At 52.0% G+C, this 14,660-nt stretch overlaps 1 protein-coding gene across 1 annotated transcript in view; it reads right to left on the bottom strand.

The window, feature by feature from the left end:
* Positions 1-6,713: 6,713 nt before the first annotated feature.
* The window catches only part of EXOSC5 (exosome component 5), a 46,718-nt gene continuing 38,771 nt past the window's right edge, over positions 6,714-14,660 (bottom strand). Inside the window, exon 6 of the mRNA XM_079985773.1 lies at positions 6,714-7,291. Coding sequence (XP_079841899.1) covers positions 7,199-7,291 — 93 coding nt within the window. The 3' untranslated portion in view covers positions 6,714-7,198. The remainder of the gene's footprint in view (positions 7,292-14,660) is intronic.

The following is a 14,660-nucleotide window of genomic DNA, read 5'->3' as shown; positions in this document are numbered from 1 at the left end:
AGTGCAAGGACACATTCCAGCCAGGCAAACAGTCTCAAGGAATGCAACAGTGCCTAGGAGGGGCGTACCTTGGAGAAGAGCTGTTGGGGGCCAGAGGAGAGAGGGCCGGAGGGCCTCATTGTCGCCCCAGGGTTGTGGAGATTCCCCACAACCAGCAGTGACTCTTGGTTCCCAGCCCTGAGGCCCACCTGCTATTGCAGATGGGCTCCAGCTCTTTTGCTACGAAACACGGTGTCAGAAGTGGAGGGTCAGAAGCAACTTTTGCCACAGGGGCAAGAAGCCCTGACTATAGGCTGGTGAGCCGGTCATCCCTCATATATGCCACAGGAGGGATAGGGAACCTGCAGCCCTCCAGGAGCTCTCTGACTCTCAACTCCCATCATCCCTGACTTGGTCTTGCTGGTTGGGGCTAATGGGAGCTGCAGTCCAAGGCACACAGACATCCCCCTTCTCTGCACTACAAGGTCCTATTCTGGCCTCACTCAGGCCCTGTTCATACGTGCAAAAAATAAATGAAAACAAAAAATTGCGGCAATTAGCCATGGTGGCAGAAGGAAACCTCCAGCTGCAGAGGCAGTCTACCTCTGCATATCAGGCGGACGAGAGGACCTTCATGCTTTGCCTGCATGGCTTCCTGGAGGGTGCCCCTGGCTGTCCACTATTGGAAACAAGACACTGGGCTACATGCCACCAAGCAAGGCTAGGCTTTGGGTTCAAGTGGTAAAGCGCTCAAGGTCTGGGGGAGAAAGGAGATGAAATATACACACCCCTCGGCATGTCCTCAAATGCTACAGCAGCCTTCTCTAACTTGGTGGCTTCCAGATGTTTTAGAGCAGGCAGGTTGATGAAGTCCAAGATACAGAGCAGGGTGGGGGTGCTGTTTTTGTGCCTCTCCCCTTTCCTGTCCTTTCTCTCCTGCCCCTCCATCCATTACGTTCCCTCCCTCTTCTTCTTCCCTTGTTCTCTCTCGCTGTCCCCCAAAGCGCCCATGAATTATTGAGTGTGCTTGGTGCGCCATCACATATTTATGCGCGGTCCCTGGCCTGCTTCTTTCTAAAGCATTAACCATCATCTCGAGCTCAGCTCAGGTGGAAAAAAAAAAGAATTGAAAAGAGCTCAGACAGTCTGGGGCCCTACTCTGGCGCATGTTGTTAAATGTCGGGAGCAGAGATTTCGTAGGAAGGAAGAGCACATGGCCTAGCAGACTCAGACAGCTCAGCCAACTGTCGGGGGTGATGGGAATTGTGATCTCGCAACATCTAGAAGGCCACAAGCACCCCATATCCCTGTTGTTGGCATCTGTCTGTCTCAAGAGACAATGGAGTGCGCCTCCAGGGGTGAAGTTGACCAGCACTGAAATAACCTCCATGGGGTGCAAGCCTGGGCAGTGTGGATGGAGTTCCCGGGCTGCCCAGACAACAGAACCCCCCCTTGGCCTCGCAAGACGTTTGGCACCAGCTGGGCTGCAGGAGTTGCCGGAAGGAGGCAAATGAGGGAGGGAGGGGGTGTGCATCTTGATTTTTGGATCGGCTACAGGCCATTATTGACAGCCAGATGCAGAGGCGGCTGAGCTGCAAATGGCTCACCTCGTCCCCGCAGATCTGTATCTGCAGCAATGGGGTAGCTGAGTTGTGGCTGGGGCCCATTGGGACAGATAGGGCAGAAGGAAGGGAGCCTAGCAGTAGGGGGCGCCAGAGGACAATGACCTGCAGAGCCAACTAATCCTCAGTTTGCCCTTCTACCTTCTATGTTCTAACCAGCAGCAACACCGAGACTGAGGAGGAGGGAGCAGGGTTGCCATATTTCAACAAGTGAAAATCCGGACACAAAATTTGTTGAGCTTTTTTTACCCAATTTATTGATGCTCCCTTAGGTTCCCCTCCCAGCGCTTCTGAGGCACCTAGAGGGCACCTGTTCCTTATCCTCGTCTGTTGACACAGATACGGTGCATCTGTACATGGAGGTTCCAATCCGCTATTCTGACCAGATTCCTGACGTCCCAGTGTGGCTATCACCTCTTATGACGTCAAAACAGCGCTCCACTGTCAAAAGCAGCATGTGTCTGTACACCAGCTGCTTTTGCAGTGATCAGCATTCCCACGGGCATCCGGGTGGCTTCTGTGAGAATAGGATGCGGGATTCAATGGGCCTTTTGTCTGATCCAGCAGTGCTTTTCTTTTGGGGAAACACAAGCTTTGCAGAAACACACCAAAACGTATTTAGGGGGGGAAATTGAAGTGGGGTGGAAGGAGAGGCAAAACAACTCAATGGAGACAGAGCGTGCTCAGCGGCAGCAGAATTATGATTGTGGAAGGGGCAGAAACTTGCTGGTAGGGGGAATGGAATGGAGTATCCTGAAGGAAGGTTAGCTAGCTAGCTAGCTAGCTGGCCAGCACAGTGAACAGGAACACTCCAAACGCTGCAACATTTTGATGCAAACCCCACTAGTTATGAGCAACCGCTATTGAATTTCTCTCTAATGCCACTTAAAGCCAGAACCCCATAATCTTTTTGCCAACGAATTCCCCCCAGCTAACTGGCCCTTGGCCCATGAACCCCAACTGCTCACTCCAGGGCTAGAAACACGATTGCTTTGGTAAAAGGAAAGCTAGGGTTCTCTGAAAACGACCGGGTGCTCGTTTCTGGGCCTGTGTAACCAAGATTGTAGGACGTAAAAAATATACATTTACTGCTTGGATTCTCCACTGGACCCCCAAATCACTCGGGCACTCAGGATTTCGCCCTCAGCAGAGGCTGCAAGGGGGGCATGCCCCCTTGCAACGCTGGCATCTCTGGGAGACAGAACCACCGTGGGCTGGCACAGTCGACGGTCTGACTCAAAGCATGCGGCAGATTTTAAAGAGAGTGGGTGGAATTTATCGCTCGCAGCCTCTTCCCCGCTCCAGAAGTCAGGAGGAGCCGAGCGAGCAGTAACAAGCCTCTAGGCGGGATCGCAGGGTGGCAAGCCAATGTCCATTTTTGTGAAGGGGGGGGGGGAGGCAGCAGCGGTGGCTGTGCCCGGGCAAGACCAGAGGTTGTTTTGGTTGCTCTTGCATTTGCTGCCTAATGAATAAGAGGCAGATCAGAAGGCATTGAAACCCAAGAGCACAAGGGAGCCTTTGGGAGGGGGGTGGAGAGAGAGGAAACCGATTCAGACCCAAGGCTGCCTAATTGAAAAGAGAGCAAAGGAGGACGAGTGCCTGGCCTCCATCGCCTCTTTCCAAACGGAGGAAGCCTGAATGATAGCGCTCTCACTTTGATCTCCTCCATCTGTCACACATACACACACACACACCCCGCACACCTGCCCCATGGAGCCTGCAAATTAAAATCTCAGTGTTTTTTCCCCAAGGAGGCCGCGGTGGGGCAGAAAGAGTGGGAAATAATACATAGCGCAGCCTTGATTGAATATTCATTGCGGAGAGCAGGAGGCAGAGAGTGCAGCGGTTGGGAACAGAGTCTTGCTTTGTACTAGGGGAAAGGGGAGACGAGGTCACCCCGTCCTTTAAGGAGGAGAAGGAGATGGAGAAGAAGAGGAGTTGGTGGTTGAGGGCGTTTAGGCCAGGGGGGAGAAACACGAGGAGGATGCTTGCGCATGCATGCGTGGTGATGCTATCCTGCCCTTTCGAAGCCAGAGGGGATTTTTCCAGAGGGACAGCTGGTTTAAATAAGGAAACGATGAAGACCTCAGAAAGCACCGGTGGGGGAAATAAAAAAAAGATCATTTCATCAACTCAATTAGGCTCATTAATCAAAGCGGGCCGTTTGCCTCTTCCCTGGGCAGCTGGTGAAGGTTAAGAGAGTGGCTGGATCTCTGGGAAGAGGGAAGAGTTTGGGGAGACAAACCAGGGAGGGGGGTAGCAGGCTTTGCCAGGAACTTAACCCAAGGACAGCCCCATCGTTCGTCATTTACAGTGACCTGATGGAGATGGATGATACGGCTTAGCAGCCACACTGTGGGAGCTGCCTCCTAAAGCACAGGAGCCAACACCTCACACGATGCGAGTACAAGTTGGTTGGCTCTGTTCCACAGGCACATAACTGGGAAACCAATCTATATTGCTGAACAGCCCAAATCCTCCTCTTAAAAAAAAGAGGGGGCAGGTTTCTAGTCCTCATTGATAATACATGCAGTGTGTGGGTGTGTGTGTGTATTTATAAAGGTAAAGGGACCCCTGACCATTAGGTCCAGTCGTGGCCGACTCTGGGGTTGCTGCGCTCATCTCGCTTTACTGGCCGAGGGAGCCGGCTTCTGGCGAACCAGAGCAGCGCACGGAAACGGCATTTACCTTCCCGCCGGGGCGGTACCTATTTATCTACTTGCAGTTTGACATGCTTTCAAACTGCTAGGTTGGCAGGAGCAGGGGCCGAGCAACGGGAGCTCACCCCGTCGCGGGGATTCAAACGGCCGACCTTCTGACAGGCAAGTCCTAGGCTCTATGGTTTAACCCACAGCACCACCCGCATTCCTATGTACACACACACACACACACACACACACACACACACGTGACAAGCTGCAAATGGTTTCAAACAGAGTTTCCAGCTAACCAGGGCATTTCGAAGGGATGGGTTGGGAGGGAGAGGTCAAACCCCAGCCTGCAATTTCCCTAAGCCACGCTACTTTTTCCCATTATTGCTTTTTCTTCTTGCCCTTCTATGTTCTGCAGCTCCCCCTGCTTCTCTCGCCAGTTGTCTGAAGGGAAGGATGAGGGAAAGGAACTTGAGGTGGCAAATAGTGGGATCTGACCCTCCCCCAGAAAACCAGATTTTGGCTGAAAAGCTGTGAAGTAAATCTGCACAATACCCACCCACAAACCCAGCTCCAAACTTCAGGAGCCAGCAACACAGGACTCTGTTCCCCTAAGAATGTGCTGTAACCTTGCAATCTCTTTGCAAGGACAAAGTGGGGGTGATCAAAAGACTAAGTGCCATATTAAAATGGTTATTAAGCAGTATCTGCCAGCTCTGGGAGGAAAGGTCGGGTGGGTTCATGCTAATAAAGAATGCTTCTGTGCCCCAAGATTTGGGAACAATCCTTTGAGGGCAGGAAGGCTATTGAACCGCAACGAAAGTCTCTCTCTTCTACTTTTGCAGTGCCGATCTGAGCCCAGGATCCCCCTTGGAAGGGGGCAGGAGGCCTTTCCCAAACCAGCCCCTGCTCCCCGACCTTAACCAACACGTTGCTGTGTTCCGAGGCAGAGGAAGGCAGTGAAAAAGTATCTGCCAAGCTCCGATTTGGCAGGGGCTGTGCTCTCCCCACCGGCAGCTGCCAAACTGCAAAATTAAAAACAAGCAGGGAAGTTCTGCAGAATATTAATGAGCAGGGGGACAGCGCGGAGCTCTACGTCTCCATCATATGCCAGGTCCAAGGCATGTATGAGAATGGCAAGGGGGGGGGTGCATCTCAGTGTATGGTGGGGGGGCATCCAAGGCAGGCTGTCCCCATGGATTGCGCAGCGGGAGCAGCAAGGGTGCGCCAGGATCCAGTGGAGAACGGAGGGGGCAAATCCAGGCATTGTCTCACGCACAGACACCATCCCAGTCTGGATGGGAGCAATGAAATCCGGAGACCGCAAGGCTTGGGCAATGACAGAGGTGCACAGTGTTTGAAAGATGGTTGCAATGAAGGCGTTCTATCCCCAAACCTCAAGGGCATTATGCAGGGAAGCAGAAAGTGGTTTTCAGAAGCATGGCTGCCTCCAGATAGTCATCATGGCTAGAAGCCATCGGTGGCAATTCCTTTCTCCACCCAAGGCCCCAATTGCTCATCCCAGCTGTAGCACTTTGAAAGCAGCTAGGCTAAGTTTTCCCATTGTCAGCGCCATTCGTATTACTATGAATTAAGAATGATGCTCATGGCAGCACACACGCCTTGCCCCAATTTTATCACTGACCACAAATGATATAGGGACATGGGTGGCGCTGTGGGTTAAACCACAGAGCCTAGGACTTGCCGATTGGAAGGTCGGCGGTTCGAATCCCCGCGACGGAGTGAGCTCCCGTTGCTTGGTCCCTGCTCCTGCCAACCTAGCAGTTCAAAAGCACATCAAAGTGCAAGTAGATAAATAGGTACCACTCCGGCGGGAAGGTAAATGGCGTTTCTGTGCGCTGCTCTGGTTCACCAGAAGTGGTTTAGTCCTGCTGGCCACATGACCTGGAAGCCGTACGCCGGCTCCCTTGGCCAGAGTCGGCCACGACTGGACCTAATGGTCAGGGGTCCCTTTACCTTTACCTTACAAATGATATAGTCCAGTTTCCCACATTCAGGGAAACTGCAGGGGTCAGCACACCTGGAGTGCAAAGGGTGAACCTCGCTCTGGGAAAACTCTGGGTAGGTGAGGTAGAGAAAGTGTGCAACTGTGAGCTTGGTGGCCGAGCGGGGATTCGAACCAGAGTCCGATGCTCTAACCACTGCTCGTCCCTGGCTCAAAAGGGAATGCTCGAGCTCGGTCAGTATAGCACAGGGCTCTTAATGTCAGGGTCATGGGTTCGATCCCCACGTTGGGCGAAAGATTCCTGTCTCTGTGTTGCAGGGGGTTGGACTAGATGACCCCCTGTGGTCCCTTCCAACTTTTCTATGAACTGCTTGAGGCAAACATCAGACAGCAGGCAACACAGGTGCCTGCAGATTTCAAACAGGAGAGGTTTTTCTCCGCTGCTTCATTAGGGTAGGTAAAGATAGTTTATAGCACAGTCGGGGGGAAGAAAAGAAAAGGAAAACATGTTCTTTAATGTCCAACACAGACAAAAAAAAACTATTTTAGGCAAAGCGGAGAGCAGAGGATCCAAAAGGAAGAACTTGGCTTCACAACTAGGCCAAGCTGAGAGACAGCCACCTCGCAATCTGTGCGGAAACAATGTCTTTCATTGGGGAGTGAGGGGGGAAGACCCGTGCTTACCAAAATGTGAGAGAGCTGGAAGCCCATGTGCTCGGGGAGGGCAGATATGGAGCGCCATAGCGCACAGCCCGTGGCAACGAAGGCCCAGCTTTTTCAGGATCCTGCCATCTTAACCCACAGCCCGTTCCACAATCTCTGTTAATGGCAGCCTGATCAAACGACACCTCTCATCTCGGAGCAAAGGATGGGCGAGAATGAAGGCTGGGGAGGTGGTGCTGATCCAGCCAACGCCACGTAGCGTCATTTTTAAGCGGTCAAGTCTCTGCTCCGTTCCACTTGGGGGTGCGTGTGAAGAGTCACCACTTGGAGTATTTCCTGTGAGCCGAATCGCGATAGAACTGGAAGATGGTGTCAGAAGCTAGCTGGGAAGCGGCAATGCATTTCTGGAGCTGTGGAGAGGAAGAGAGGCGGTTATGCTGGGAGGGGAAGGGATCCCTAAAGATCTGGGGGAGGAGAAAAGGGTCCTCACCACCCCAAAAAAGCCATAGTAGCACACTCGAGGGTGACAGCATTGTTGAAGGTGGCATATGGTGGTGAATTTGGCAGTCAGTTCACCTCTGCAAGGAAACCTGTCGTCAGTTTCAGCTTCCCCAGCTCCTACAATTATTTTGGTTTGCCCTTGGAATTGACCGTCACCATCATCATGAGTTTGTGTGTAGGCCGCTTTTCCATGGCAGAACCGTGCTCAAAACGGCTCACAAGAACGTACAGTGGTGCCCCGCAAGACGAACGCCTCGCAAGACGGAAAACCCGCTAGACGAAAGGGTTTTCCGTTTTGGAGGCGCTTCGCAAAACAAATTTCCCTATGGGCTTGCTTCGCAAGACGAAAATGTCTTGCGAGTTCCTGCAGGGTTTTCCCCCCTTTTTCCCCCTTTTCCTAAGCCCTAAGCCGCTTATCAGCTGATCCGCTAAAAGCCGCTAATCCGCTAAGCTGTCAATGGGCTTGCTTCGCAAGACGAAAAAACCGCTATACGAAGAGCCTCACGGAACGGATTAATTTCGTCTTGCGAGGCATCACTGTATAACACAAAGTATGACAACATTTCAAGACGATGCATTAACAGCTGTGAAACTAAACGCCACACTGGTAGGCCAAAGAAACATCTCAAGTTAACAGATGCTGAAATAACGCTTGATGATAAATTACAAAGCACCTAAATAGCAGCAAAAACAATCCCTGCCCGTCTCCCAGACACACGTGTGTGTGTGTGTGTGTGTGTGTGTGTGTGTGTGTGTGTCCGGCCAGGCAAGTGGCAGTGCTTGTGCTTGATGGTTCCAGCAAACTCTCCCCCGCAGCAATGCACCAGAGCCCCATGTTCCTTACCATGGCTTTATTACTTATGATTCGACTTGTTACCAAAGGGTTTCCAAGCGTTTTGTGCCCATTTAAAAACATGCAGCAGCCACACAAACCAAACAGTGCCACCTCGGAGTGGGAAGGTAAGTCTATACAGTGGTACCTTGGGTTAAGAACGTAATTCGTTCCGGAGGTCCGTTCTTAACCTGAAACTGTTCTTAACCTGAAACAAGCACCACTTTAGCTTATGGGGCCTCCCACTGCTGCCGCATGATTTCTGTTCTCATCCTGAAGCAAAGTTCTTAACCCGAGGTACTATTTCTGGGTTAGCAGAGTCTGTAACCTGAAGCGTCTGTAACCCGAGGTACCACTGTACCTGGGGCCAGAAAGATGTCACCGGAGGCACAGATTTAAAAGAGTAGCAGTAGCTCCTGAACAGGTTACTAAGGAGACTCTTCTGCAGCCTCAGGATCACAGGAAGCTGTCCTCGGACATGCATCAATCCGCCTAAAAGCTTCCTCCCACCTTCGGGGATATACCGTATTTTTTGCTCTATAAGACTCACTTTTTCCCTCCTAAAAAGTAAGGGGAAATGTGTGCGCGTCTTATGGGGTGAATGCAGGCTGCGCAGCTATCCCAGAAGCCAGAAGAGCAAGAGGGATTGCTGCTTTCTCTGTGCAGCGATCCCTCTTGTTGTTCTGGCTTCTGAGATGCAGAATATTTTTTTTCTTGTTTTCCTCCTCCAAAAACTAGGTGCATCTTATGGTCTGGTGCGTCTTATAGAGCGAAAAATACGGTAATTCAAGTAAGCCCAGTGACTATTCGTCATGCCTAAACTTTCGCAGGGAGTCCTGAGTGACCGGCAACCTCTGAACCACAGCCCCCCAAGGAAGGAAGGAGACCAAAATCCCATCTGGTCCAACCCCTGCCTTCCCACAGGTCCTTGAAGGCGGCCCACAAGCAAGGGCAGAAGCACAGCAGCCTTCTCTCGCTGTTCTCCCTGTCTTTGCTACCTCTGTCTTTGCTACTGTCTTTGCTACCTCTGGATTTTATTTATTTTCTTGTTTTTAATGTAAGTTGCTTTCGTTGACAGGTGAATACAGTGGTGCCCCGCAAGACGAATGCCTCTCAAGACGGAAAACCCGCTAGACGAAAGGGTTTTCCGTTTTGGAGGTGCTTCGCAAAACGAATTTCCTATGGGCTTGCTTCGCAAGACGAAAATGTCTTGCGAGTTCCTGCGGTTTTTTCCCCCTCCCCCCCCTTTTTCTAAGCCGCTAAGCCGCTTATCTGCTTATCCGATAAGCCGATAAGCCGCTAAAAGCTGCTAATAGCGCTAATAGCGCTAATCCGCTAAGCCGTCAATGGGCTTGCTTCACAAGACGAAAAAAACGCTAGACGGAGAGACTCGCAGAACGGATTCTTTTCGTCTTGCGAGGCACCACTGTATAAGTAATGGTTATCACCTTCATGGTAGCAAAAAAGATCCAGACTTGGATCTTTCGACAAGCAAGCCCACTGCAACGCCAGAAGCTTGGAATGGTGCAAAGATGGTTTGGAGAGGCAAGAGGCTCATCAGATCTGCTGCAGCCACTTGAACGGGTGGTCCCACTCTACCCACTGCCTCACACTGCCTGGTGTGAACCCTGAGCCTAGGGCTGGCCGATTATCTGGTTTTCAACATTGTGATCTATCACTGCCATGTACCAATATATCATGTCTGGAATAAGGATGGAGCTATGTAGGAACACTGGCTGGCTTCATGGTTTTCCCTGCCTTGTGATTTCTGCATAGCACACACACACACACATCATGATTTGCAATATATTGCCAGGTCAAAAATTATGAAACTGACATCACGATACAGATTCCAAACCAGTTTGTGATGATGTATCAATATATTGCCCAGCCCTAATTACGTCCCAAGGCTACTACTGATTTGGCTCTGAGGGAATTGCCCCAGGCAATCAGGTGATCCTGGAGGACCAACCCTGTACAGTGGTACCTCGGGTTACAGACACTTCAGGTAACAGACTCCGCTAACCCAGAAATAGTACCTCGGGTTAAGAACTTTGCTTCAGGATGAGAACAGAAATTGTGCACTGGCGGCAGCGGGAGGCCCCATTAGCTAAAGTGGTACCTCAGGTTAAGAACAGTTTCAGGTTAAGAACGGACCTCCAGAACAAATTAAGTTCTTAACCCGAGGTACCACTGTACTAGCACCTGTTTTATGTACCTATATCTCCGGGCTGGGCTGGGCTCCCTCTGTCAGGGCAGAGTCTTGATACAGTGGTGGCTCGCAAGATGAAATTAATCCGTTCCGTGAGGCTCTTCATATAGCGGTTTTTTTGTCTTGCGAAGCAAGCCCATTGACAGCTTAGCGGATTAGCGCTATTAGCGGTTTAGTGGCTTTTAGCGATCAGCTGTTAAGCGGCTTATCAACGGATCAGCTGATAAACGGCTTAGCGGCTTAGGAAAAGGGGGGAAAAAGGGGGGGGAAACCCACAGGAACTCGCAAGACATTTTCGTCTTGCGAAGCAAGCCCATGGGGAAATTCGTTTTGCGAAGCGCCTCCAAAACGGAAAACCCTTTCGTCTAGCGGGTTTTCCGTCTTGCGAGGCGTTCGTCTTGCCGGGCACCACTGCACCTGTGCATGCTGTTTTTCTGCCTATTTCCTGCTCTGCAGCGATGGGAACTGGTCATGGGCAGGCTGCAGGGCCCGGCTCCCGACAGAATGAATCAAAGCTTGCTCTTCCCAAAGCCCACCACTGGCTTCCCGCAGCCGGCTTGCCAATTCCAGCCCTGGGCAGATGGAAAGCAAACCAAGGATAAAGGGGAAAGGAAGAGAACAAAAGTTACGCCGAGAAGAAAGCGAGGGGATTTTTTTTATATATGGGGGAGAAAGGGTGCAGAGAGAGAATGAGAGGAAGGATCTCAGTAGGGAGACGAAAGGCAGGGAGCTATCAAAGGGCTGAGCAACAAAAGGCCTTTCCCGGGGGGGGGGGGGGAGAGGAAGAAATCAGATGCAAGAAAGGAAAAAATCCTGCCTCGCTACCCGTCTCCCGCCAGCTCCCTGAGGCCAATTAAACCTCAGCCCCGCTTCGCCGACCCCCCCCCCAGCAACCTCTGTGAAGAATGGGGAGGGGTCAAAAGCCGCCGCCGCCACGCTCCCCACCAACGTCCCTTGCGTCTTAATTAGTCCATTTATATGCAAGGGGGAAAGTGTCCAAACCTCAAAACACACAAAAACAAGGATAGAGATCTCAGCTCCCTCTCTTCCCCTACTTGACACGGCAGACAAGCTGCCTGCCCGGGACTGTCAGGGGCCTCGCGAGGACTTCCCAACTCAATTACCAGCCCTGGCACACATGTGGCAGGGCCAGGGTGGCAGCGGCGGCGGCGGCTCCTGCTTTGGCGTCTTAACCCGCCTGTCGGCAAAGGCGTGCAGCTGCATCTGGCAAGTGATTTACGGGCACGGAGAGCTGGAACGTAGACAAACGGCTACAAATAAGGGAACCGGCTCGGCCCTCCCGCTCAATACGACGTCGCATCAATCTTCCGGCGCGTTCCGCAAGCGGGCACGCTCGCCACACGGAGCGCAGTGCCGGGAGAGGGAAGTGATCGCGCCCTCCTGCTCTTTCCTCTGAGGCGTCTCAGCTGCCACGGTAATGCACAGGGGCAGGCCTCGAAGTGCCAGGAAGGCCTCTCCGAGGAGGGAGAGGCGAAGGATTCGCAAAGAAGCCTCCCCCCCCATACCCCACAAATTCGTTTTGCTTCTTTCGCCCACTATGCATGGCGCCCATTTTGATGCTGAAGAGTGATCCACGCCGAACCCTTAATGTACGTCCAGCGCTGGTTTTAAAAGCACAAGAACTTCCCCCGAGGAATCCCCGAAGCTGTAGTTTCCCCCTCACACAGCTGTAAAACCAGGTCTGGTGTGCTTTAAGCAATGGAGTGGAAACCAGCAGCCATTTTGGCTACGCTGTTGCTCCACGGTCAGAGGCAGCAGTGCTTCTCAATACCAGCTGCCGGAAACCGCAGGAGGGGGAGAGTCTGCTCTTGAGGTCGGGTCTCGCTTACGGGTTTCCCATGGGCATCTGGTTGGCCACTGGGAGAAGAGGGCGCAGGATTAGGTGGGCCTTTAGCCTGATCCAGCACAGAGCCAGTGTGGTGTAGTGGTTAAGAGCGGTAGACTCGTAATCTGGTGAACCGGGTTCGCATCTCCGCTCCTCCACATGCAGCTGCTGGGTGACCTTGGGCCAGTCACACTTCTCTGAAGTCTCTCAGCCCCACTCACCTCACAGAGTGTTTGTTGTGGGGGAGGAAGGGAAAGGAGGTTGTTAGCCGCTTTGAGACTCCTTAGGGTAGTGATAAAGCAGGATATCAAATCCAAACTCCTCTTCTTCTTCTTCTTCTTCTTCTTCTTCTTAAGAGGAGTGACAGGTTAAACTGCTTGAATTTATGGAACTAGCGAGTATAACGGAAAAGATCAGGGATAGATCGACCAAGAAGTTTAAAAAGGAATTGGAGATTTATAGGCAATATTTAAAAGAACATTGTCCCCCTATTAAAACATTAGAATGCAGCCAATCAGAAGCCGCGGAAGTCGTGTCAGACGTTCGGGTTCCAAAGAACATATACAAACTGGAACACTCCCTTCTGGGTTTGCGGCATTCGGAAGCCAAAAAGTTCGACTTGCAAGGCGTTCAGGATCCAAGGTACAACTGTGTAGTGACTTGAGGGACAGGGAGGGCCCTCTGGCCTATGGCTTGAATGTGGCCCTCCAAGCCTCACCAGCTGACCTATGGCACTCTCCCCAAGCCTTACCCCATCTCCCTGAGCACCCCTCCTGCGAGCCCTTCTGCAACCCTTTACAAGCCTGGCAGGAAGGTGGAATTGAACTGTGGAAGGTGGAATTGAATCCAAACTCTTTTTCTTCTTCTGTGTCAAAGCCACCCAAATCCCATGTCAAGGAAACCGGAATAACGTGACTCGTCTTCACTCGTTTTCTGCCAGTTTCCACAATTCTGTGTGATTTATTCCTGCTTCTGCTCAGTGCCTGGATGCTGAAGCCCTCTTTCCCACTGGCATTCATGGCTGGAAATCTCAAGACATTGGCCCACATACTTTCAAGCCGATCTTCACAACGGCAAGGAATAGAAACTTGCTTATTTCTTCCCCTGCAATGTGAAGGGAGGGCTCAATTCTGCAAAGGTGGAAGAGTGGGGGGAAACAGGGGAAGGGTCCTTTATAAAGAAGCGGGGAACGGGGAAACTTTCACACTAGGCCAGGAGTCGGCAACGTGTGGCCCATGGGCCAGATGTGGCCCACGAAGACCATTTTACCGGCCCACAAGCCGCTCGCAAACCAAGCTGCCCACTTGGCAAGTCCCCCGTGCACTGCGCTAAAGCAGCACAGAGACTCGTCGAGTGGCGCCGGAAATGGCGTCTGCACATGTGCAGATACCAGAAATTGCATCTGTGCATGTCCAGACACCGAAAATTGCTTCTTCGCAGGCACGATTTTCGGCGTCTGGGCATGCGCAGAAGCGATTTCCAGTGTCACTGACATGCGCGGATGCGATCTCCAGCATCGCGCTGTACCAGTCTGGCCCACAGATGATCTCCATGGGAGTGATCCAGCCCATGGCCGGTAAAGATTGCCAACCCATACACTAGGCAATACAAGATGTGCCCTTCCAAACTCTGCCCTCAGCACCCAAGACTACCTCTCTCTTCCCACTCAGCTACTGTGCTCCTTCCAGGAGCTGGTCTAAATCCAGAGAGGTGTAGCCGGACAGGCCTCCGGGTAGGTCAAGCTCGCGGCCTACTAGCCGGCTGAAATTGGAGGGCTGAGAGAAAGCTGTGCTGAAAACGGGGGTCCCCGAGAGCTTGTCCCCCTCAAATTATGGGGTTGGGGACGAGGAGTGATTTTCCTTAGCAGGGGGAGAACATAGCAGGAGAGAGGGGCACGCCACAGAGTTAGCTGATGGGCAGAGGGCAAAGGTGAAAAAGCAGGATAGGAGACAGAGACAGAAACACAGACACCAAGTGACGAAGAGTTTTATTAAAGCACGATGGAGAAGAGTGCTTAAGGGAAAGGGTGATGCAATCAGAGCAACAGGAGATGAAAAGATGGATCTTCCAGGCCACCCAACCAACGCACTTGGACTCCTGCTCTGCCACCCCAAATCTAGCTATTGTGCCGTTTGTTAAAATGCAAGGAAATTTGATGGAAATCTGCCACAGCGTCATTCAGCAGCTGTTATCAGGAGAGTTCAAAGGGGTTGTTTTAATTTCCTCCCTGGCCTTCTTCCGCTGGACTGACAGGCATCTCTGAGCTGAGCGTTCTGAAGCACCCGAGTCTCAGCGGGTGGAAGAAATGCAGTCATGGCTCTGTGCTGGACCACAGACAGTACAGCCAATCACAAAGAGCTAGTTGTTTCAAACTGGATTAGCCACCCA

This window comes from Podarcis cretensis, assembly GCF_951804945.1.
Source record: "Podarcis cretensis genome assembly, chromosome: 8".
Lineage (NCBI taxonomy): Eukaryota > Metazoa > Chordata > Lepidosauria > Squamata > Lacertidae > Podarcis > Podarcis cretensis.
The sequence above is the reverse complement of the archived record's forward strand: the minus strand, read 5'-3'. Positions and strand labels throughout refer to the sequence as shown.